Genomic DNA, 23,240 nt, shown 5'->3' with positions numbered 1-23,240 from the left:
AAGTAGATGCATTTTGGAATCATTAAGATTACTTACAACAGAACAGCAACGCATTTTATGGACAACCGTTTCATGAACCTAGGAGAGGAGGTAATTCAGACTTTGCTATGACAAACTGGCGCTTCTGAATCAGCAACTGTAAGTATGTTTTGTTATTAGTTTAAGTATTTGCTATTGATTGTTCAAATGTGGAGTGTTGCGTGTCGTGTGTTTAAAAAAGCATCATATGAACCCTTTAAATTGTTACTCTTACTTTGGTTTGGATATTTTCTGTATTTTCTAGTTCGGGGAACAGACACAGTCTCTATAGTGTGATATCTAGGTGAAAGAGTCTCTATGTGCTGAGAATTAACTGACTTCTGTGACGTGAAGCGACATCGTACTTGTAAGTTCACACACCTCTTTAACATCTCCGACTGGTGAAGTCGAACATCATTAGCGCAGACGTCAATAGCAATCTTACTGAATTTACGTTTAACCTTTAGCCAGCACTTTTAAATTTGCCAAGATGTCAGGTGCTCTGGCTCCCGGTAAACATTGGACTATGGTGGCTGGTGTCTCTATTTTCACATTCCGTACAATAGAATCGCCAATAACTAGAGCACTTTCATCAGGTTTCTCAGTGGGTGCGTCACTGAGTGGGGAAAACCTGTTTAATGTTTTGATCAGAACAGAAGAGCGGTGTTTTGACCCGCGATAGGGGTGTGCGATATGACGATTTTTGATCGTGGACGATAAAAATGTCTCCACGATCTGCTTTTGAAGAAATATCGTAGTATCGTGCTACAGCGCACATTATATCAGCTGCAGTTCTTATTCCTCCGTCTCAATATACTGTACATTATTCGGATCTGCTTTAAAGCCTTGCCGGTTAAATGGTTTATTCACGTGTTGGTCTGATGTGCGCTTTTTCTAAAGCGTGCTAAAGCCTGTCAAAAAGCACCTGATTACTGAACTAAGTTATCTTGTGCACTAATACTGTCAAAACACACAAGGTTTATGTATAGACTCCGTTGTTTATGTCTAAAATGAGTAAGTAAACAGCTGAGAGAAAATGGATGCGTGCCTCTGTATATTAGATGCGTGCATGTCTTAAAGGGGCAGTACTGAACATACGGCCGACTGTCATTAAAGGGATAGTTCACCTTAAAATGTAATTTCTGTCATTATTTACTAACTCGCATGTTGTCCCAAACCTGTATTAATTTCTTTCTTGTGCTGAACACAAAAGAAGATATTTTGAAGAATGTGGGTAACCAAACAGTATCTGGTCCACATTGACTTTTCATAGAAGGAAAGAAATCTTTCTTTTGTTACAGCACCTAAACCAGTACAGTACGGACTTTCCTCTATCTCATCCGTTCTCTTTTTCAGTCACTCCTGACACTTTGCTGCATACAGTGTTTGTGTACGTTAGTCCTGCTAGCAGCACATAAAACAAAACTTTTCAGATTCTGAATTTTTTATAGCCTTGAAAGCGAGTAAAAAGTGCTTCTGTATAATCACTAAAAAGCTGTCACTCACTTCAATTTATTACAATCTCACAATGTTCCGTTATAATCAGTGAAGCTCTCTGAACTGCAAATAATATCTTATTTACATCGTGTCTACGTGTTGTTTAGTATTGAGTGAATTCTGGCCGTCTCACGCTGAATGCTTGAGAGTTGGCAGCCCAAGGTTATCTATTTATACCTATATTAATATCTTTTAATATATTATTTCATCTTATATTAACCATTTGCACACACGAGCATTATCCGACTCGTCTCCTCCCGACCGCAGATGCAGGTTTACAAGCCACTTTTTCCTGCGTTTTTCAGTCAATTCCTTGACTTTTCCTTCCTTATGAACAACACATTTTCGTACATGATAAAAGCTCCTCGTGTTTTCTCGGTTTGACCGATTTGAGCACCCATAAACAATGCAAAACACAGGCATCTTGAGTTTCTGCTACCGATTCCAATGGAGAAAAATCACTTCCTGTGCAGACAACCTATTGACAGACAGAAGGTGAGTGTAAACAAACAATGACTACCTAATGTCAATGTCAATCCTCCAAAGAGAAATTGAGGCAAAATATTGTTTTTATTACACTTTATTCACTCTGTTGCAGTAGTCCCTCGAGGAAACATCATAAATGCAGGAGTATTGTTGCCATAGCTCTACTAACATTTCCTCTATTGTAGGGGCTGGACACGCCTGGATCCTGTCGCTAATGGTCACTGTCATTCATGTCACCAGAAATTGCTGGCTCTCCATTGAAATGAAAGGGATCGTGTCGCTTTGTGTCACTTGTAGTGTGAACGAGGCGTTACCTTGCTACTACTACCTTGCTAAAAGTTTGCTGTGTTTGATTAATTTTTCAGTATGTCTTTTGCACAATTAAATATAATTAAAATCGCCAGCAGATGACGTGTTCTTTTATGGGATGAAATTGACCCTAGGTGCAACAAATTTGGGCCCCACATGGATGTGTTCACCAGTTGATTTCAATGGTAGGTAAAAGTTTACTGGGAAAAGTCTATATTATTGTACACAGAAAAAGAATATGCACATTTGAATTTATACAGTACATTTATTTGTGTAGCAGTGTGTTACATGTAAACAGAACAAGAAACGAACTGTTCAGAGAGCTTGAACATACCCCTGCAAACAAGCCTGCACTGGCCCTTTACGGTCTGCAAAACGTTGGCCCCTTAGCACTGGCCCTGCATGGGCAGCCCTCTCTTAGCCTGCAGGAAGCCTAAGCGCTGTTTTATTGAAAATAATAAAGTTTGAAGTCACCATTATGGAGGCAAGCGCTTGCTTTAGTTGGGCTCTTGACCCTTGACTTCTTAACTTTAATGTTTCTCTGGCTGCTATAACTGTTTTTCTGAAGCACATTTGTTACAGAAAAAGTTACAAGAAAAAAAAACTGATTTGATGATTCAGATGTTACGTATTGGCCTGATTCCCTGATCTCACCTAGAGTTTGATCTCTGAGGATATTATCTAGATTTAATTTTTTCACTTTATAGTAGCTCTAGAACACCACTGCACGAGATTTTGTCCTGCTTTAAAATTTAGAAAATTTTTAAGCTGCTATGCAGAAATGGTTTGGATGGGATCATGTAGACTCACACAGATACCAAGATTCAACGTATGAACCTCAACAATAGTGACAGTCAACAAAATATTCAGATCAACTCTGAACATCACAAAACAAGCTTTTCGTTGATTGTCACCATTGTTGAGGTTTATACGCTGAATCTTGATATCTGTGTGAGTCTACATGATCCCATCCAAATAATTTCTGCATAACTTAATGTTCAAAATTTTAAAGCAGGACAAAATTTCATGCAGCGATATTCTAGTGCTACTACATAGTGAAATTATTAAATCTGAATAATGTTCTCAGAGATCAAACTCTGGATGAGATCAGTGAATCAGGACACTACATGATGATTGAATTATTAATAAGTAACCATCACCATCTGATCAGTTTATTTTCTCACAACTTTTGCTATAACAAATGTGCTTCAGAAACACAATTACAGCAGCCAGAGAAACAAAGTTAAGAAGTCAAGGGTCAAGAGCCCAACTAAAGCAAGCACTTACCTCCATAATGGTGGCTTCAAACTTTATTATTTTCAATAAAACAGTGCTTAATCTTCCTGGAGGCTAAGTGAGGGCTGCCGGTGCAGGGCCAGTGCTAAGGGGCCAACGTTTTGCCAATGAGCAAACTCTCAGGGGCCCTGCGCTGGCAGCCCTAAGTGGGCCCGTAAAGGGCCAGTGCAGGCTTGTTTGCAGCGACTTCATAGTTTTATAGTTTTGAGAGAAAAATACCAGATGGATCAGCAGTATCAGTAAGAGCAGTAATGCCTTTAAAACCTTAACAATATCCATCCCTACAGTTTTTCCAAGCTTTTAAAACCCATAGAAATATCCTGCCACAAACAGGACAGACATGAGGCACAGACAATTTAATTTCTGTGAATTGTCTGGTAAGGCATCTCTTTTAGTGTGAATTCTCATGTGATGATTAAATCCTCATTTACATATCCATATTGAGAGCAGCTGAAAGGCTTTTACTCAGCATGACTTAACATGTGAGTCTTAAGGTATCCTTTACGTGTGAAAGACTTTCCACACTGAGAGCAGGTGAAAGGCTTTTTTGAAGTGTGAGTTACCAAATGATCCTTTAGGTGTCCTTTCTGTGCAAAACTCTTTCCACACTGAGAGCAGCGGAAAGGCTTTATTCCAGTATGAATTACCATGTGATTCCTCAGGATTCCTTTACATATAAAACTCTTTCCGCACTGAGAGCAGGTAAAAGGCTTTATTCCGGCATGAATTAACATGTGAGTCTTAAGGTATCTTTTACGTGTGAAAGACTTTCCACACTGAGAGCAGGTGAAAGGCTTTTCTGAAGTGTGTGTTACCAAATGATCCTTAAGGTCTCCTTTCTGTGTAAAACTCTTTCCACACTGAGAGCAGGTAAAAGGCTTTATTCCAGCATGAATTAACCTGTGAGTCTTAAGGTATCTTTTACGTGTGAAAGTCTTTCCACACTGAGAGCAGCTGAAAGGGTTTTCTGAAGTATGACTAACCAAATGATCCTTAAGGTGTCCTTTCAGTGTAAAACTCTTTCCACACTGAGAGCAGCTGAAAGGCCTTTGGACTTCTGTTATTTGAATGCTGCAACTCACTGATTTTTCTCCATTGTCATCATGATCTTTCTTACACTGATGTTTCTCCTCCACCTCATTCAGTTCTTGTCTTTCTCCTTTCAATTTCATCAGGCCTAAAATGAAAACATTAAGGTGATGAAAATCAATTGAGACATTTGGAAAATAAAAGGAAAACATATGTGTACAGATGAAACCGTTGTCAAAACTGTCCATGTTCACACAGATCCATGAAAACCACTAAAAATGCTGCATTATGCTGTCAGGCCAGTAGATGGCGATCTCCCTTTGTAAAGAAACACTACGCATCTGTAGGCTGAACATAATACACATGCGTGTGATGTTACTGCTGTCTACAGGGAATCTGCAGGTATCAGCACTTTAAATGTAATACGTTTAAAGGGGTCATGACCTGCATTTATTATTATTATTATTTATAATATTTCATGCACCTATAATGCAGTGGCGAGCGGTGACTTTTTTAACCGGGTATGCTGAATGCTAAGATTAAGGACCCCCCCACCCCCACCCCATCGCTTTTAGGACACACTCAAAGAGGAAAACACCGTGGCAGGTGTCGATTTAAAAGTATGCACATTCATACCTTAGGCTATTTGTAAATGAAATTCATCTCCAATCCTTCTTCTATCGTTTCAGGTTTATCCATAGTTATTCGAATGCTAGAAAACAGCTGATTTTCCAAGTAAAAACCGCCAAATAACGTTTACATGTAGTTACATTATGATACGTAATATTCAGAGCGTGGGGAGATGGGGGATTTCCCCTGCCTAAGTCTCTGCATCAACTGAATTAATCTTTTTTTTTTTCCCATTTATTTTTTATTCCCAGTGAATAGGAGTTAAAACTCCCACCCGGATGACAATAATAGACCATGCAAAATACAAAAAAATAAAATAAAATAATAATAATAATATATTTAAAATATTGCCAAGTAACGTTGCAAACAACAATAAAATCACAGAAGGACTTTAACTGTAAGCGACACAAGTATACGGAAAACAAAGTATTGTTTCCTATTTTTTCCTGATGTTTGTTATTATTTCAAATTTTGTATACATTTTTATAAACTTTTTTTTATTTATTTACTACTTAGGCATGTTGACAATAACGCCATCAACATTGTCTATGACCAGATATGTATTTAGTGGACTTTCAAAATTTGCTTTGCTTGAGAAAGCATGAAAATATACAGTTATGATTTTTATTTTTTTCATATGATTTCGTCGGGTTAGTTTTGCATCAAACACAATGTAATTCTCGGCAATCGAGATCTGGCAGCAAAAGCATATTTTTCCACCTGGGCAAGCGCTTCGCGGACAGCTTATCTCGTGCATGAAATCAGCACATACCAGCTAAACACTGAGAACAAGCTACAATCCTGACGAGTCATAGCCACAGAGCGGAGGCGCCAAAGCTGCGCCGGAAGCTTCTGTCACTGTCTCACTGACGTAGATTTACAGAAAATGACAATTTTTTCAAATAAATAATTTTACATACTTATTCCCAACACTTTATTAAGCTTTAAGTCACATCTCAAATAACAAGAGATCAACTTATAATCATGTTTATATTCATTAGCCCGTGAACTCATTCTCTCAGACGGCCTAGGTATGCGGCGCATTCGCAGCTTATATGGACGGAACACCACTGATATAATGTTTTTACATAGAAATAAATGCTGATTTTACTCTCTGATTTGAATGCTCTGTTTGAAGGGGCATGTCGGCTGTGAGACTTCAATGGAAACGTATTACATGTGGAACAGTCTCAAATACTTTTACTATGTTTTTATCATTACATCTGTCATGAAAAGTGTAAATTGATTGAACTTGAATAATTACACAATAATCACAGATCAGGCATTAGAATAAACAAGGTTACTTCCATCTTGTGACAATGCTGTCAGGTTTATATCTTAAAGGTGCCATAGGTGATTGTCTTCAGAAATTGTTTTTGTTATTCTGGTTGAAAGTTTCTTCACATTCTGATAGCAATCATTAAGTTAAGTGGTCTAAATGTATTTACCTGTATTTATATACTCTGTGGAAGGTGTAGGACCAAGAAATGTTCGTCCAATCAAAACGCTAGGTCCGAACGTTTTAATTGGCTTTCCTACCTGCCTGTCAACATATGTATTTGCACACCTCTGCGCACCCTGTTCGCGCAGACAGGATACGTCATCAGCGCATTCGTGCACGCCGTGCAGACAGAGCAAGAATGGCAGACAAACATCAACAATCCAATCTTCCTTCCTGGTATTGTAGTACTTTTACTAACTGTGCTGTAAAGTTTTCTCACGGGTGAATGACACATGATGTAGCCCAGCGGTTCCCAATTCCAGTCCTCGCGCCCCCCGTCTCTGCATATTTTGCATGTCTCGCTTAGTTAACACACCTGATTCAGATAACCAGCTCATTAGAAGTGAGCTCCGTGCATGAACTGTGTTCTCATTGACATGCTCCCTACACAGTGTTCATTGACTTGGGTAAAGTTGGTTTTATATTCGCACAGTCACAACATTCACACATTTCCACGTTCAATAACTTTCTAATTAAATAGTTAATGCAATAAAGTTATTTTTTGCAAATTCTAATCAGCGACATCATTGTCAACCTACACAATTTTTTTCACAACCGATCAAAATGGGCAAGTATTATTTTAATGGCATACTTACTGGCGAATGTCCGCTGAATGTCCAATGTAGTGTGGTTAAAGTAATTGAATGCAGAAGTCAGAATGTGCGAATATAAAACCAACTTTACCCAAGTCCGTTGATGTTGCCTATTGTAGTAATTTAATGTTGTCTCTGGTATTCTGCTCTTTGAGCGTATGTGTGTTCAGGGAGCGTGGCTTTGGACGGTGAATGTAGGGAGGGTGGGTACATATGGGTAAAGTTGGTTTTATATTTGCACATTAGGACTATAGCATTCAATTACTTTGTTAACCATTACATTGGACATTCAACGGACATTCGCAAGTAAATATGACATTAAAACAATACTTGCCCATTTTGCTTGATTGTGGAAAAAAAAATTGTAGGTTGACAATGATGTCGCTAATTAGAATTAGCAAAAAATAACTATTGCACATATAATTAGAAAGTTATTGAACGCTGAAATGGGTGAATGTTGTGAATGTGCCAATATAAACAACTTTACCCAAGTAATTTCCATGAGAACTTTGAAATCTTGATTTAAGACTATTAGGACTTTAATATTTGAGCTAGGCTTTGTTAGCTTAATATACCACAAACAGTAAACTTGGGTAAAGTTGGTTTTATATTCGGCCATTCAGACTTCTGCGTTTAATAATTTTCTAATTATATGTGCAATAAAGTTAATGTTTGCAAATTCTAAACATCAACATAATATTTACAACCAACGATTGTCAACCTACAACATTTACCATTTAACAGTAACAAACAAGTATTGTTTTAATGTCATATTTACTTGCGAACGTCCACTGAATGTCCAATGTAGTGACTTGGGTAAAGTTGGTTTTATATTCGCACATTCACAACATTTCCGCATTCAATAACTTTCTAATTATATGTGCAATAAATTTGTTTTTTTTGCAAATTCTAATCAGCGACATCATTGTCAACCTACTACATTTTTTTCACAATGGATCAAAATGGCCAAGTATTGTTTTAATGTCAAACTTACTTGTGAATGTCCGCTGAATGTTCAGTGTAGTGCGATTAACAAAGTAATTGAATGCAATAGTCCGAATGTGCGAATATAAAACCAACTTTACCCAAGTAATGTAGTGTGGTTAACAAAGGAACTAGGGCTGTAGCTATCGAATATTTTAGTAATCGAGTATTTTACCGGGGAGAAAAAAATATATTGATTGATCGAGTAATCGGATAAGAATAACTTTTTCTTTATTAAAGAGCAATACTAAATATACAAGAGAAAATAAGACAGGTCTCTTAAAATGAACAAGTAATTTGTTTCCTTTTTAGAAAAATGTACATTTTTATTGCTGAAATTGCATATATTAATAAAACTAAACCCATTTAGTGCATTTAATTGCCATATTACATTCAAAATACAAATATATAAAAATATAAAAATCAATTTCAAATTACTTTAAAAAAGGTAAACACAGTACAACCTAAAACTAAGTCATAAATCAAAATAATAGTAATAAAAAAATAATAAAACCTAAACATTGTGCAACTTAACTTTCAAGTTTCAGCCTAACTATACAGCTCAGGCATGACATAAGCCTTTACTGTCTTCTTAGAAGGCTTTGTGGCTTTTGTAAGAGGCAAAAATTAGTGGGCAGGAAGCTAACGTGGAACAAAAACAAGAGTCCATACACACAACATTTATTAACACATTTTTCAGCAACATGAATTTAAAGTTATTTGGAGAATAAACCCTCTTAAATGTCTCTCTGCATACTGGTGTGTGTGTAATCCTTTAAAGGAGCATGTGGTTGCAAACACAGTGCACTCCATGCAGTTACAGGGATGCCCCGAAATGAAAATTCTGGGCCGAAACCGAGAATTCTGGATGTGCTTGGTCCAAAACCGAAACTGCTTTATATTATTGAATAAAATAAATAATTATTACAAAGTAGTTTTGTAAGACTTTAATTTAACTCAATTTTAATGACACGGAATTTAAAAAACAAGCCAATAAAATAACCACACTTTTATTGAAAGAAAATTGGACAGAAAATATATTAATATTAAATATCAATGTATTAATTTTTATTCAGTTCTATGCAACAGAATCAGACATAACTGTTGTTGTTGTTTTGACTAATTATCCAAATAATGTATAGTCCTGCAAACAGGGGTTTTCCTTTCTCAAAATGCAGCGGAGGTGGTACCATCCTGATCATGTGCATTGTGCACACAATGTACCCACCCTTCAAGTGGATGAAACAAACACTTTTTACAGGCAACATATTTTAGGTGTTATTATAATTATAGCTATGATTAAAGAAAATGACAATTTTAAAGTTATGTTTTATTTTCTCTCATCTAATGTTTTATTGTTATTTATTCTTAAAATAGCCTCATGAAATGTTTTATTTTTCCTCAGAAATTCTGTGTGTAAATATCAAACGAAGGCATAAAACATTAATTTTATTTATCTTTAAATTATTGAAAATTAAACTTTTTGGCAAACAAAGGGGATTTACTATTAAAATTAAAACATGGAAGAAATGTTGTGTGATCATTCCTTAAAAAATAAAGTTTTCATAATTTTAGTAGTAGTAGTAGTAGTATGTACATTGCAGCAGGAATATATTACTATTGTTCAATGTCTTCAAATTAAACCAGACTTTTATTTTGACGGGTTGCCGTGAGCCCTTTAAATTTCTGTGTGAATATGATATGACCCTAGTTTTACTCAAATGAAACGCTCATGAATGACTCTCAGAGCAGTTCTGGAGATGTTGTTTGTGTGTTTATGGCAGACGCTGAAATCAACTTGGGTAAAGTTGGTTTTATATTCGCACATTCACAACATTCACACATTTCCGCGTTCAATAACTTTCTAATTATATGTGCAATAAAATTAATTTTTGCAAATTCTAATCAGCGAAACATCATTGTCAACCTCCTACATTTTTTTCACAATCGATCAAAATGGCCAAGTATTGTTTTAATGTCATACTTACTTGCGAATGTCCGCTGAATGTCCAATGTAGTGTGATTAACAAAGTAATTGAATGCAATAGTCCGAATGTGCCAATATAAAACCAACTTTACCCAAGTAGTAAATGGACTAAAACGATTCTTCGAAGCACAATAATTTGCCTCGATGATTTTTTTGTATTCGAGTTACTTGAATTACTCGAGGAATCGTTTCAGCCCTAAAAGGAACTGAATGCAGAAGTCTGAATGTGCCAATATAAAACCAACTTTACTTTACCAACAGTAATCAAGGATGAATGAAGAATAAACCAACCTCCTTGTTCCTCCTGTTTTATACCACGTGGTTCTGGTTCCTCCTGTTTTATTCTGCAGGTTTCTGGTTCCTCATGTTTTATTCTCCGGGGTTCTGGTTCCTCATGTTTTATTCTCCGGGGTTCTGGTTCCTCATGTTTTATTCTCCGGGGTTCTGGTTCCTCATGTTTTATTCTCCGGGGTTCTGGTTCCTCCTGTTTTATTCTGCAGGTTTCTGGTTCCTCATGTTTTATTCTCCGGGGTTCTGGTTCCTCATGTTTTATTCTCCAGGGTTCTGGTTCAATCGTGTTCTCCTCACTCTCCTCTTTAACAAACACCATCTTCACAGCAGCAGATCTCAGTTCAGCTGATGCTCCTCCAGATATTCCTGCTTGCAAAGTTAGTCACGACTGTGAAGATGAGAATATCACAGGTATTTATTGACCTGATCCAAAAGCTGTAACAGAAACACCATTTCTAACAGTTTGTATTAAGGCAGCATCACGACAAAACAACAGAGAACGCGGTGAAACTAAACTTCTTCCTCTAAGGTTTAATGGTGTTTGGAAAACAAACGTATGTGTTTTAGCGCCACCCGCTGGACTGGAGTGAAGCGGCGAGAGGGAAATACGGGGAAAATTACTTGGTGCACTGATTTGTTTTCCTGTGAAGAAACCTATCTGCACAAATGAATGATAAATAAATAATAGACTCGCATGGTATTTGATCAACACCTACAGTTTTCGTGAGTGAGGATTGATAGAGAAAAAGGATAGAAGTCAATATTCAGTGAAAAGTTATCCTTTTTGCAACCATAAAATAACGTTGCTATAACATTGCAGGATGGTTATTTTTAAAACAACCTAAAATAACTTATACAGAATGTTCCCTAATGGTTATTCTCAGGTAATTTTTTTTTTTTTATAACCCCAAAACAGTCTTTAGATGTTTTTTTGTTTGTTTTTTGCTTTTTGTATGCAGAGCCTGAAATTTGTTTAACGCAGCATTTAATCTTGGATAAGTAACTTTTTTGGGTAAGTTACTATCAAAATGTAATTAGTGAAGTGAAGTGAAGTGACATTTAATTACTATTACTAATTACATCATCACTATTGTATTTAAATTACTTTACTAATTACTCTGTCTGAAAAGTAATTTAGTTACTCAGTAAGTAACTTAATTATTCAAATCTTTAATTAGGCTACATCATAAAATTCCAATAAACCTTAAAGCATAGACAATAGAAATTAAACTCTGTATTCTTTCAATTAGAGCCAAACCACTGTAAAACCCAACAGTTAGGGTAACTCAAACCGTTTGAGGAAACTTATTGTCTTAAAATATTTAAGCTTTTTAAAACTAATAGTTATGAGTACTCTGAACGTATTTCAGTTGAGTTCACTAAATAAGATATATGCCCAACAAGTCACGGTAACTCAAACCGTTTGAGTAAACCAATTGCCTTAAAAACCCAAGTTAGGATAACTCAAATCATTTGATGAAACTTATTGCCTTAAAACATTTAAGTTTTTAAAACTAACAATTATGAGTGTGCTGAACTTATTTCAGTTGAGTTCAGTTAAGTGATTAATTAAGTGCTGATTGAGCATTAGTGATGAACACCTGCTGTTAACAAACACAATCACTGACAGAAAGAGAAACACAAGAACAACAACTGACTTTAGACACATGCTTAGATGAAATCAACTGATAACCAGACTGACTTTATTTCTGTCAGACATCTACAGAAGATCTTATTGAGAATTAACTAAGGTTTAGATGTTGATTTGTTTCATTTGAAGTAACCATGTTAGAGATCAGTGTCTGCTTTAGTTGGGCTCTTGACCCTTGACTTCTGTGTTAGCTGTTTTTTTTTTTTCCTCTGGTTGTTATAACCATGTGTTCTTCAAACATATTTGTTGCAACTCAAAAGCCCAGAGAAAATTATCAGTAGTTGGTTCTTATATGTTTATGAAATATGTTCAGAGCACTCATAATTGTTAGTTTTAAAAACTTAAATGTTTTAAGGCAATTGGTTTACTCAAACGGTTTGAGATACCCTAACTTGTCGGGTTTTACAGTGAATAGTTTAGCCTTGTAATACTTAAACATTTTTGTAAAAAATGTAACCTTCTTTGCTTAACAAATAGAAGTTCTTTGAAAAATATCTGAATAACAAAAACATTTGGCAAGATGTTCAGGAAAAGCCCAACTAGTAAAATCTGTACAGGTTTATGTAAAAATAACGCGTTAACCTATGTAGGTAAGAATAAATGACAGAAATGATCCCTTCCGCTGCTGCATCAGTTGGGCTCTTGACCCTTTTAAAAATTCAAAGTAATTTGCTTTTAAGCAATTGCAATAGAGTTTCACAGCAAACATTTGTGCATTGCTGAATTAAAAGCTTGAGGTTTGATTCTTTTGAGATTGAGTTTAGCTTACACTTTCCGCTTGCAAATCATTTGAAAGAACTTCATGAAGATGTTTCTCTTTGCTTTGTTGACTGACATTCAGCTATTACTGAACTGTAAAAAAAAAAGTCCTGTTAAACACGTGCCGCTATAATGCTTTAATATTGGGGGGAAAAAAATAAATAACTGTAGCTCAGGCTTTTAAACATGAACACTTATCATATGATCCTCAACAGTGGTGACAATAATTATTCATACTGCAGTGCATGATGGGAGTTTTTACAATGGTGTTACCCAGCATGCATTGCAGCATGAAGCATTTTGTTGATTGTCACCATTGTTGAGATTCATATGCTGGTTATTGATGTCTGTGTGTGTCTAATTAGAATGAGAGTTTGAGAGTATATGCATTGTGTACAGTAGATTTAAAATTAATTCATTGTAACTATTGGACCAATACTTTCCTTGCATGCTGTAGTTTCACAGGGTTGGTTATTCAAAACATAAATCTATAAATGACACAAAAAAAACACCACACACATTGTTTCAGAGACAGATGTAAAACCGGTGTCACGGGTCAAAAGCCCAACTAAAGCAAACACTGATCTCCATGATGGTGGCATCATTTTAACCAATAAAACATCAACATCTGATCCTCTGTGATTCTCAATAACAGCAGGTGTTCATCACTAATGCACAATCATAATTTAATTAGACACTTAATTATCTCATTAACTTTAACTCTTTGAGGACTTGGGATTTGACTCGAGACTCGTTGTGACTTGAAAGGAATGACTTGTTCCTCCTCTGGTGAAATCAGCAGCTGAGTTCATGGGTGGAATAAACACATGGCAGGACTTTTACTTTCTGACCCCTGGACTTTACACCTCTGTCTGTAATATATCTGCTTGTTTTATACTCTTTGGCCACCAGGTGGTATTGTGAGCAAATGAAGCCTCCAGAAATTAACCCTTTCGTGAACCAAGCTTAATGCTTCATGAAGCTTAATTTCACCATGTCTATCTCTAATAATATAGTATGGTTTTCTGTGTCCTCTGCAGAACTGGTGAAGTCATAAATACCATCATTGTTTCTTTGTGGTGTGATCGTTTGACATTCAGTGTGTTTTGATTTCAGTTTGAATTGATTTTGTGTACAATTTTTTTAAAATCAAAACCATTGACACTTTAGATTTTCATTTCCAATTTATTGTAACATCCAAAAAAAATAAATGAAAAGCAACAATCAATTCAACGCAATGTCATTGTGGATATTGCCATTGTTTCATCAAAAGTAGTGCTGAAATTCCCCAGTTGTCCCAAGAAATTCCTGAAAGTGTTATTTTCAGAATAAAGAATGCAGGTCACAACAATTCCATAACATAAAACCAATAGTAATGGTAATGTCTCAAAACACCAGACAATAGAGTTTTCTTAATATCTTAGTATGTGACACATGGAGAAAAATATTGCAGAGTTTACAGAGTTTCATTCCATAGCAGAAGCAAAAGCAGGAACAACATACTAGACAGAACCGGTGTAACAGCAGAAGATATTTGTGTTGCAGGAACATTTTGTGGTGCCTGGGTGGTTGAATCTTGCTGTTCCACTGAAAGTATAAGAAAACAAATATAAATCAGCAACAAATCATTATTTATTTCAAAAATAATTTGAGAAACGGAGAAACTCACCAACAATGATACTGGAAGGAATCACAGGACCAAGGATCCCTCTTGATTCAGTAATTGATTCCTTAAGATGATTTTCAATAACTCTTGCCTTTGGAAGCACAGTCTCATTTTTAAAAATAAGTTCTGTATCCACACCAACTGAACCAGACCTGCAGAAAAAATAAAATAAAATAAATAAAGTAAATAAAACAAAACTGACATGAAAATATCTAAATTACTACAATGAAAGTGCAGGTGTGATTTAGCTTACTCTCTTGATTTTTAATTGGATATCAGTTTCAATATTCACTTAGTAAAAATATGTAATGCTTTACAGTAAATCAGTTTTTTTAAGGTTATTTTCAAATAATTTAAATTTTACATTATGATTCAATTAGGCCTGCACAATTTGGCAAAAGAACACGTGATTTGAAATTATATATGATTTAATCTCATATGAAAATGTCTCATTGCTGCTGACACATTAAGGCAAAAAGAACAGAGACAACTGCTGAAATAGAAATAGTGTAGCCAGAGGTGTAAAGTATTTCATTTACATGTAATTAATTACTGTACTTGTTTCTTTTTGGATACTCTGTTGTTTTACTGAGCATCAAAGATATTAGCAACTTTTACTCTCTACTTCACGACAGTTTTGAACAGGGTTCGTACAAGGTGCTTAAATTGCTTGAATTTGACTTTTTGAAATTTAAGTCCTGGAAAACAGCCATATTTTTGAAAACGTACTTGAAAAGTACTTTAATTTCATATATACTGCCTTTTAAAAATTCACGTTCATTTTTGTTTTTGATAAAAACAATCTTTTCACTCAAAATTAACAGTACTGCGCTTGTTAAATAATTGCCATTTTTCCTGCCTTTTGGTAGCACCCAAGATCTTGCAATATTATTCTTTGAGGTTGAAATCAGTCTTATTATATCAGTAAAAAAGTTGCGTTTGTGATAAAACCTTGGATAACACTTGCATTATATTGCTCAGTCTTTTATTGCATGTACTGTTTGTATGGGTTTTATTAGGAAACCCACGTAAAGTCTAACATGCTTTGTGTTACACTGTTAGCATTTAAGAAGTCAAGGGTCAAGAGCCCAACTAAGAGCCCGTTATACCTTTATAACGGTGACTTCAAACTTTATTATTTTCAATAAAACAGTGCTTAGGCTTCCTGGAGGCTAAGTGAGGGCTGCCCGTGCAGGGCCAGTGCTAAGGGGCCAACGTTTTGCCAATGAGAAAATTCTCAGGGGCCCTGCGCTGGCAGCACGTAAAGGACCAGTGCAGGCTTGGTTGCAGGGATAGCATAGCATAATCAGATGCATCTTTTTGTAGTAACATTTTCTCCATCATTCAATATGTTTTAAATGAACTGCATGCCATTTAGCAACACAAGTTATCCAGCTTTATTAATATGATATTCTAATATCTAGCTTACTGCAACAAGTGTCTTATAGCAGCTGCTCAGCGAACGCACAGAGAAATATTACAACAACTTTTAACACTAATAGGGAACAAAAATCTACTATTTATTTTCCCTGCAAAAGAAAGAAATATCCACAATCTGACTTGTGATGCAGCTTGGAATCATAATCACACCATGTTCATTTCAGGAGAATTATGCGACTGAGCCTGCTTTCTCCAAAGGGTTTTTTTTACTATCGCCTTTGGCTTGCTTAGTTGGGGACACTTAATATTCACAAATATATTACTGACTTGACTGCACTGACAGTGTTGGATGATAACTGAACTGAGCTGGATGAAGACATCACTGTTTACTGCAGAAATGAACAAGAAAGAAAGAAGAGGACAAATGAGAGTAGAAAAGAAAGGTAATAAATGAGAGCCTTGTGACATACCAGAATCTCATCACAAAGGTTCTGAGGAAGTTGGTCCCATAAATGTCCTGGCAGATTCGAGTCAGCTACAGAAACAAATAGAAATGCAAAGACTTAAGCTATGAATAACACTCTCTATAGATGTAGTCTGGACAGAGTTAGTCAAATAAAACTATTTTAATATTACTAAAATATTTCTTAATGCACCTCAATACTGATGCTGATGGCCAGAGCCTGGTACTCCATGGAAGCAGGGTTTCTGTAAGCTTCCATAAATATTATTTCTAAACGGAACTGCAGAATAACGAATCTCTCGCCTGGCCTTGCTGGACTTGTGGTAGTTGCAGTTGATCGATGAGTGGTTGTTGTGGTAGCTTTAGTCGATGGATGAGTGGTTGTTGTGGTTGTTGTGGTTGTTGTGGTAGTTTTAGTTGATGGATGAGTGGTTGCTGTGGTGGTTTTATTTGATCGAAGACTGGTTGGCTGTGAAGACGTGGTTGAGGTGGTGATAACTTTAGAGTGTGTTGAGTTCGCAAATATTACAGATGTGGTGATCTTATTAGCAGCTGCACTAGATACAGATACTGTAGTGCCAGATGAACTAGAAAGAAATGTTGTATTTGATACATCTGTAGGAATTACATCATTTGAAATAACTGTAGAAGCACTTGTGCTTGTTAAATCAATATGAACTGTGCTGCTTGAATGGTCAGCTGGAGCAGTTGTGATTGATGAAATGGTTGAAATTGTAGTATCCAAATGATTAGACACAGGTGTGCTTGACAGATCAGTAGAGACAGTGGTGTTTATGGTACCAGGAGGAACAATTGTGCTGGTGTTAAAGGATGAGTTTTCTTTCACTGAAACAACATGAAAACAAGTGTAAATCAGCCACTAAAAGCAAGAATGTTATTGATATATATATATATATATATATATATATAAAACAGCTTGAGAAAATGAGAACTCACCAACGACACTGGAAATATTCACAGAACCAAGGAACACTTTTAATTCATTAATTCCTGTCTTAAGATTGTCTTCAATGCTCGTTGCATTTGGAATAACAGACTCATTTGTAAAAATAAGTTGCGTATCCACACCCACTGACCCAGGCCTGGACAGAAATAATATTTCACATTAATATTATTCGTGAAAAAATTTATCCAAAATTAATAAACAAAAGTGCAGTTGATTTTTTTTTTTGGCAGGGATTTCATATTTACTTGAACATTAAAATATGTATTACATCACAGCAGAGGTGGACAATCCAGGGGTCAGAAAGTAAAAGTCCTGACATATGTTTACTCCACCCATGAATTCAGCAGCTGATTTCACCAGAGGAGGAAGCAAGTCATTCCTTTTTAAACCACAAGCAAATCTTGAATCAAACCCCAAGTTCTCAAAGAGTTAATGCTGAATAATTAAGAGACTAACTAAATGATGATTGTGTATTAGCGATGAACACCTGCTGTTATTGAGAACTACACTGTAAAAAATGATTGTGATTTTAACAGTAAAAAACTGCAAAATACCACAGTAATAACCTGTTAAATGATTAAGAGTAAGTTTCCTTACTATATACAGTGAATAACTGTAATAGATCTAACCTTTGTTTTCGAGAAAGTAGCCTCAGAGTCGACACTCATAGACTGTGTCTGAAACCACTCCCTACACCCTCATTCACTAGTCCTACATTACTTCACTATATAGTCCACTAGACAGAGTGATTGAGAACATATGAGTGAATTCAGACACTGATGAACACCTGCTGTTAACAAACACAATCTCTGAAGGAAAGAACAAGAAACAAAACTACAGCCACAGCCTTAAATGAAATCAACTGAAATAAAACAGCAGAGGATGATTAAACAACTCCACAAACAGCATCACCAGCTCCACTTATTACTAACCAGTTTGACTTCATTTCTGTCAGATATCTACAAATTAACAGAGGTTTATATTTTATTTCAAATGTTTTGTTTTATCTCACCATTTTGGCGATCAGTGGTTGCTTTTGTTATGCTCTTGACCCTTGACTCTTTAAGGTTAGTTTTTCTTTGGCTGTTATAACTGTGTTTGTAAAGCACATTAATTATGACAAGAAAAGCCAAGAGAGTTTATAGTTTTGGTTAAAACTTAAAAGTGGTGGTCATCTTCTAATTACCTGAATCGCTGATCTCAGCTAGTGTCGCATAATATGGGTGATTTGTAACTTTATATTGTTTATGGTAGTAATATTACTTGACAAGTTAAGCTGACACACCATTTTGAAAGAATTTAAAAACCTTTTATGCACAAAACCTTCAGAGTTACAGCACCATCTAGAAACACACAGACATCAGGAATCAGCACATGAACCTCAACAATGGTGACTATTAATAATAAAAAAAACAATTCATGCTGCAAAGCATGCTGGGTGCCAGTACAAATCTCCCAGCATGCACTGCAGCATGAATAAATTATGCAGCAGAATGTTCTTAATATTTTCTTTATTTGTTTTTATTTTGTTGTTGTTTTTGTTGTTACTTTTCAGTAAACTGTTTTGTGATGTTCAGAGTTGAACCGTTTTTAAAATTTTTTAATATAGTTTTTGATAGTCACCAATGTTGAGATTCATACGCTGATTGCTGATGTCTGTGTGTGTTTAATTTCTGCCGTAGTTCAATATATTTATTTATGCATATTCTGGTTAGAACTGTTTCACAACATTTGATTACTGTATAAATTAATGGTGCAATTAACATATCACATGTTTAACAAGAGACTTAACACAAGACAATCAGTGAATTAAACTACACCATGATGGTTTTGACATCACAAACATCAGTCTCCGATGATGACAGATTAACTTGGTGTTTTTGCTTTAAAAACTGTGCTTAATAAACACAGCTAATTAAAACAACCAAACAAAAACCAACATTAAAGAGTCACGATTCAAGATCCCAACTAAAGCACCCACTGATCGCCAATATGGTGACTTCAAATGAAAGTACAACAACTAAAATCTCAATAAGAGCTTTTGTGCACATGACAGAAATAAAGTAAAAGTGGTTAGTAATAAGATGCTGTTTGTGGAGTTGTTTAATCACCCTCTTCTGACATCTTGAGAGATTTCATGTGTTTTATTTCAGTTGATTTCATCTTGGCTTTAGCTGTAAGTTTTGTTTCTCTGCTCTTGTTTCTCGTTCCTTCAATGATTCTACTTGTTAACAGCAGGTGTTCATCAATAAAGCTCAATCCTAATTTAATTAGTCACTTAATTCTCTCATTAATTCATCACTGCTTCAGTGTTACTTCAGCACTCTGTAGTGTGGACACATAGAAGTGCTCTTTAAAACTGAGGATTTTGCTGTGGGATTAAAGGGGTTAAATGTGTGAGATGACAAAACATTGTGGAACGTAATTTTAACAGAAATATACCGTAAATTTAATTTACGGAACAAACTGTAAAAAACAGTAGATTACTGGCAACCACAGCTGCCGGTATTTCACCGTAAAATCAAGAAAATAAACAGCAAAATACTGTAAAACCTAACAGTCAACTTCCTGTTGTGTTTTGTGGGTCACCATTGTGCTGGAGAGTAGAGCCTGTGTTTAAGTCAAGGACGGACAGAGAGACACTGATGTTATGCTGCATGTTGCTTTATTTAAAGGCAGTTACTGATGTAATGAGAATGTTCTTGCTAGTTTTAATCACGCATGTGTGTGTGTGTGCTGCTGTTATTTGCAAGAGTTTTGAGTTGAATTGATGACTTTGCATAAATCAGTAAATTTTCTTCTTGGGCTTAAACAAAATAGTTCTCAGTACTCTTATGCTCACATTACATAAACATTATAAATATTAGTTTATAAACAAATGGCAGTTGGATAATTTAAGCGTAGTCGGTTTCTGCTAATAAAATGACTTAACTGAAAGGTTTGTGTATTAACATTGTATCAGTTAATGAGATACGGTTTTTCACTGTAAATTTAAACAGTTCTGTAAATCCTAAAATGTTGCTACCGTCTTTTTCACGGTAAAATTCTGGCAACCACAGCTGCCGGTATTTTTCCGTAAATTGAACAGATTTTTTTTTACAGTGTACAGAAAATCAGATGTAATTTGAAAAGTTGTTATTTTGGATGTAACCAACCCAGCTATAAAAGCATAGTTACTCACTACAAAGCACTGATACCTCTGCTTTATAACAGCACATGTATTGCTGAAGAAAAGTCAAGGGTCAAGAGCCCAACTAAAGCAAACACTGATCTCCATGATGGTGGCATCATTTTAACCAATAAAACATCAACATCTGATCCTCTGTAATTCTCAATAACAGCAGGTGTTCATCACTAATGCGCAATCATCTTTTAATTAGTCTCTTAATTATCTCATTAACTTGAACTCTTTGAGGACTTGGGATTTGACTCGAGACTCGTTTGTGACTTGAAAGGAATGACTTGGTTCCTCCTCTGGTGAAATCAGCAGCTGAGTTCATGGGTGGAATAAACATATGTCAGGACTTTTACTTTCTGACCCCTGGATTGTCCACCTCTGCATCACAGCAACTCAACACGAGGCTGCCTTTACACACAAATGTAACCCTAACCCTAAAAAGTGATCTTGACAATGACCAGTTTCCTCTATATAAATGTATACAGTACATACATTATATTGTTTTCGATAAAAACAATCTTTTCACTCAAAATTAACAATGCTGCACGTTTTAAATAATTACCATTTTTTCGGGCTTTCGGGAGCGCCCGAGTTCTCACGATATTACTCCTTGAGGTTAAAAGCGGTCTTACTATATCAGTATAAAGTTGTGTTTGTGGTAAAACCCTTGATAGTGCTTACATTACATAGTTCAGTCTTTTATTGCAAGTAGTGTTTGGTTGGGTTTCATCTAGAAACGCATGTAAAATCTGACAAGCTTTGTGATGCACTGTTATCACTTAAGAAGTCAAGGGTCAAGAGCCCAACTAAAGCAAGCGCTTACCTCCATAACGTTGACTTCAAACTTTATTATTTTCAATAAAACAGTGCTTAGGCTTCCTGGAGGCTAAGTGAGGGCTGCCCGTGCAGGGCCAGTGCTAAGGGGCCAACATTTTGCCAATGAGCAAATTCTCAGGGGCCCTGCGCTGGCAGCACGTAAAGGACCAGTGCAGGCTTGTTTGCAGGGATAGCATAGCATAATCAGATGCATCTTTTTTTTGTAGTAACATTTTCTCCATCATTCAATATGTTTTAACTTAACTGCATGCCATTTAGCAACACAAGTTATCCAGCTTTATTAATATGATATTCTAATATCAATCTAGCTTACTGCAACAAGTGTCTTATAGCAGCTGCTCAGCGAACGCACAGAGAAACATTACAACTTTTAACACACAAATGTATTAAGTATGATTGTGATCAAGGAATGCGGTTGAAAACCCCTGTTCTAATGGGGAACAAAAATCTACTATTTATTTCCCTGCAAAAGAAAGAAATATCCACAATCTGACTTGTGATGCAGCTTGAAATCATAATCACACCATGTTCATTTGTTTGACGAAAGGAGAACTATGCGACTGAGCCTGCTTTCTCCAAAGGTTATTATTTTTTGTAACCTGATTTAGTTTGGCTTCCTTCCTATCACCTTTTGCTTGCTTAGTTGGGAACACTTAATATTCACAAATATATTACTGACTTGACTGCACTGACAGTGTTGGATGATAACTGAACTGAGCTGGACAAAGAAATCACTATTTACTGCAGAGATGAACAAGAAAGAAAGAGGAGGACAAATGAGAGTAGAAAAGAAAGATAATAAATGAGAGCCTTGTGACATACCAGAATCCCATCACAAAGGTTCTGAGGAAGTTGGTCCTATAAATGTCCTGGTAGACTCGAGTCAGCTACAGAAACAAATAGAAATGCAAATAATTAAGCTATGAATAACATTCTCTATAGATGTAGTCTGGACAGAGTTAGTCAAATAAAACTATTTTAATATTACTAAAATATTTCTTAATGCACCTCAATACTGATGTTGATGGCCAGAGCCTGGTACTCCATGGAAGCAGGGTTTCTGTAAGCTTCCATAAATATTATTTCTAAACGGAACTGCAGAATAACGAATCTCTCGCCTGGCCTTGCTGGACTTGTGGTAGTTGCAGTTGATCGATGAGTGGTTGTTGTGGTAGTTGTAGTTGATGGATGAGTGGTTGTTGTGGTAGTTGTAGTTGATGGATGAGTGGTTGCTGTGGTAGTTGTAGTTGATGGATGAGTGGTTGTTGTGGTAGTTGTAGTTGATGGATGAGTGGTTGCTGTGGTAGTTGTAGTTGATGGATGAGTGGTTGTAAAACAGTAGAAGCACTTGTGCTTGTTAAATCAATATGAACTGTGCTGCTTGAATGGTCAGCTGGAGCAGTTGTGATTGATGAAATGGTTGAAATTGTAGTATCCAAATGATTAGACACAGGTGTGCTTGACAGATCAGTAGAGACAGTGGTGTTTATGGTACCAGGAGGAACAATTGTGCTGGTGTTAAAGGATGAGTTTTCTTTCACTGAAACAACATGAAAACAAGTGTAAATCAGCCACTGAAAGCAAGAATGTTATTGATATAAGATATATAACAGCTTGTATATATATATATGTATATATATATATATATATATATATATATATATATATAAAACAGCTTGAGAAAATGAGAACTCACCAACAATGACACTGGAAATATT

The 23,240-nt window shown here is 35.8% G+C and overlaps 2 protein-coding genes across 3 annotated transcripts in view; both read right to left on the bottom strand.

The window, feature by feature from the left end:
- The window catches only part of LOC131530790 (gastrula zinc finger protein XlCGF8.2DB-like), a 30,116-nt gene extending 18,979 nt beyond the window's left edge, over positions 1-11,137 (bottom strand). Inside the window, exons 1-2 of one of the 2 annotated variants that reach the window (XM_058761246.1) lie at positions 10,622-11,137; positions 4,689-4,783 (exon numbers count right to left, since the gene is read on the bottom strand). In XM_058761246.1, coding sequence (XP_058617229.1) covers positions 4,689-4,783; positions 10,622-10,940 — 414 coding nt within the window. In that variant the 5' untranslated portion in view covers positions 10,941-11,137. Of the gene's footprint in view, positions 1-3,723; positions 4,784-10,621 lie in introns of those variants that run through there. The other variant, XM_058761245.1, reaches the window with a different exon arrangement.
- Positions 11,138-14,436: 3,299 nt separating this feature from the next.
- Positions 14,437-22,606, bottom strand: LOC131530787 (mucin-2-like). Its single transcript, XM_058761239.1, has 7 exons — positions 22,531-22,606; positions 22,345-22,409; positions 17,498-17,643; positions 16,734-17,386; positions 16,548-16,612; positions 14,701-14,849; positions 14,437-14,618 (listed from the first exon to the last, which is right to left on the bottom strand). The coding sequence occupies exons 1-7, from the start codon at positions 22,594-22,596 to the stop codon at positions 14,488-14,490; spliced, it is 1,275 nt and encodes a 424-aa protein (XP_058617222.1). The 5' UTR covers positions 22,597-22,606; the 3' UTR covers positions 14,437-14,487.
- Positions 22,607-23,240: the final 634 nt, after the last annotated feature.

The sequence above is a fragment of the Onychostoma macrolepis genome, chromosome 22 (assembly GCF_012432095.1).
Source record: "Onychostoma macrolepis isolate SWU-2019 chromosome 22, ASM1243209v1, whole genome shotgun sequence".
Taxonomy (NCBI): Eukaryota; Metazoa; Chordata; class Actinopteri; order Cypriniformes; family Cyprinidae; genus Onychostoma; species Onychostoma macrolepis.
Note: the sequence above shows the minus strand (reverse complement) of the source record. Positions and strands in the feature narration are given on the sequence as shown.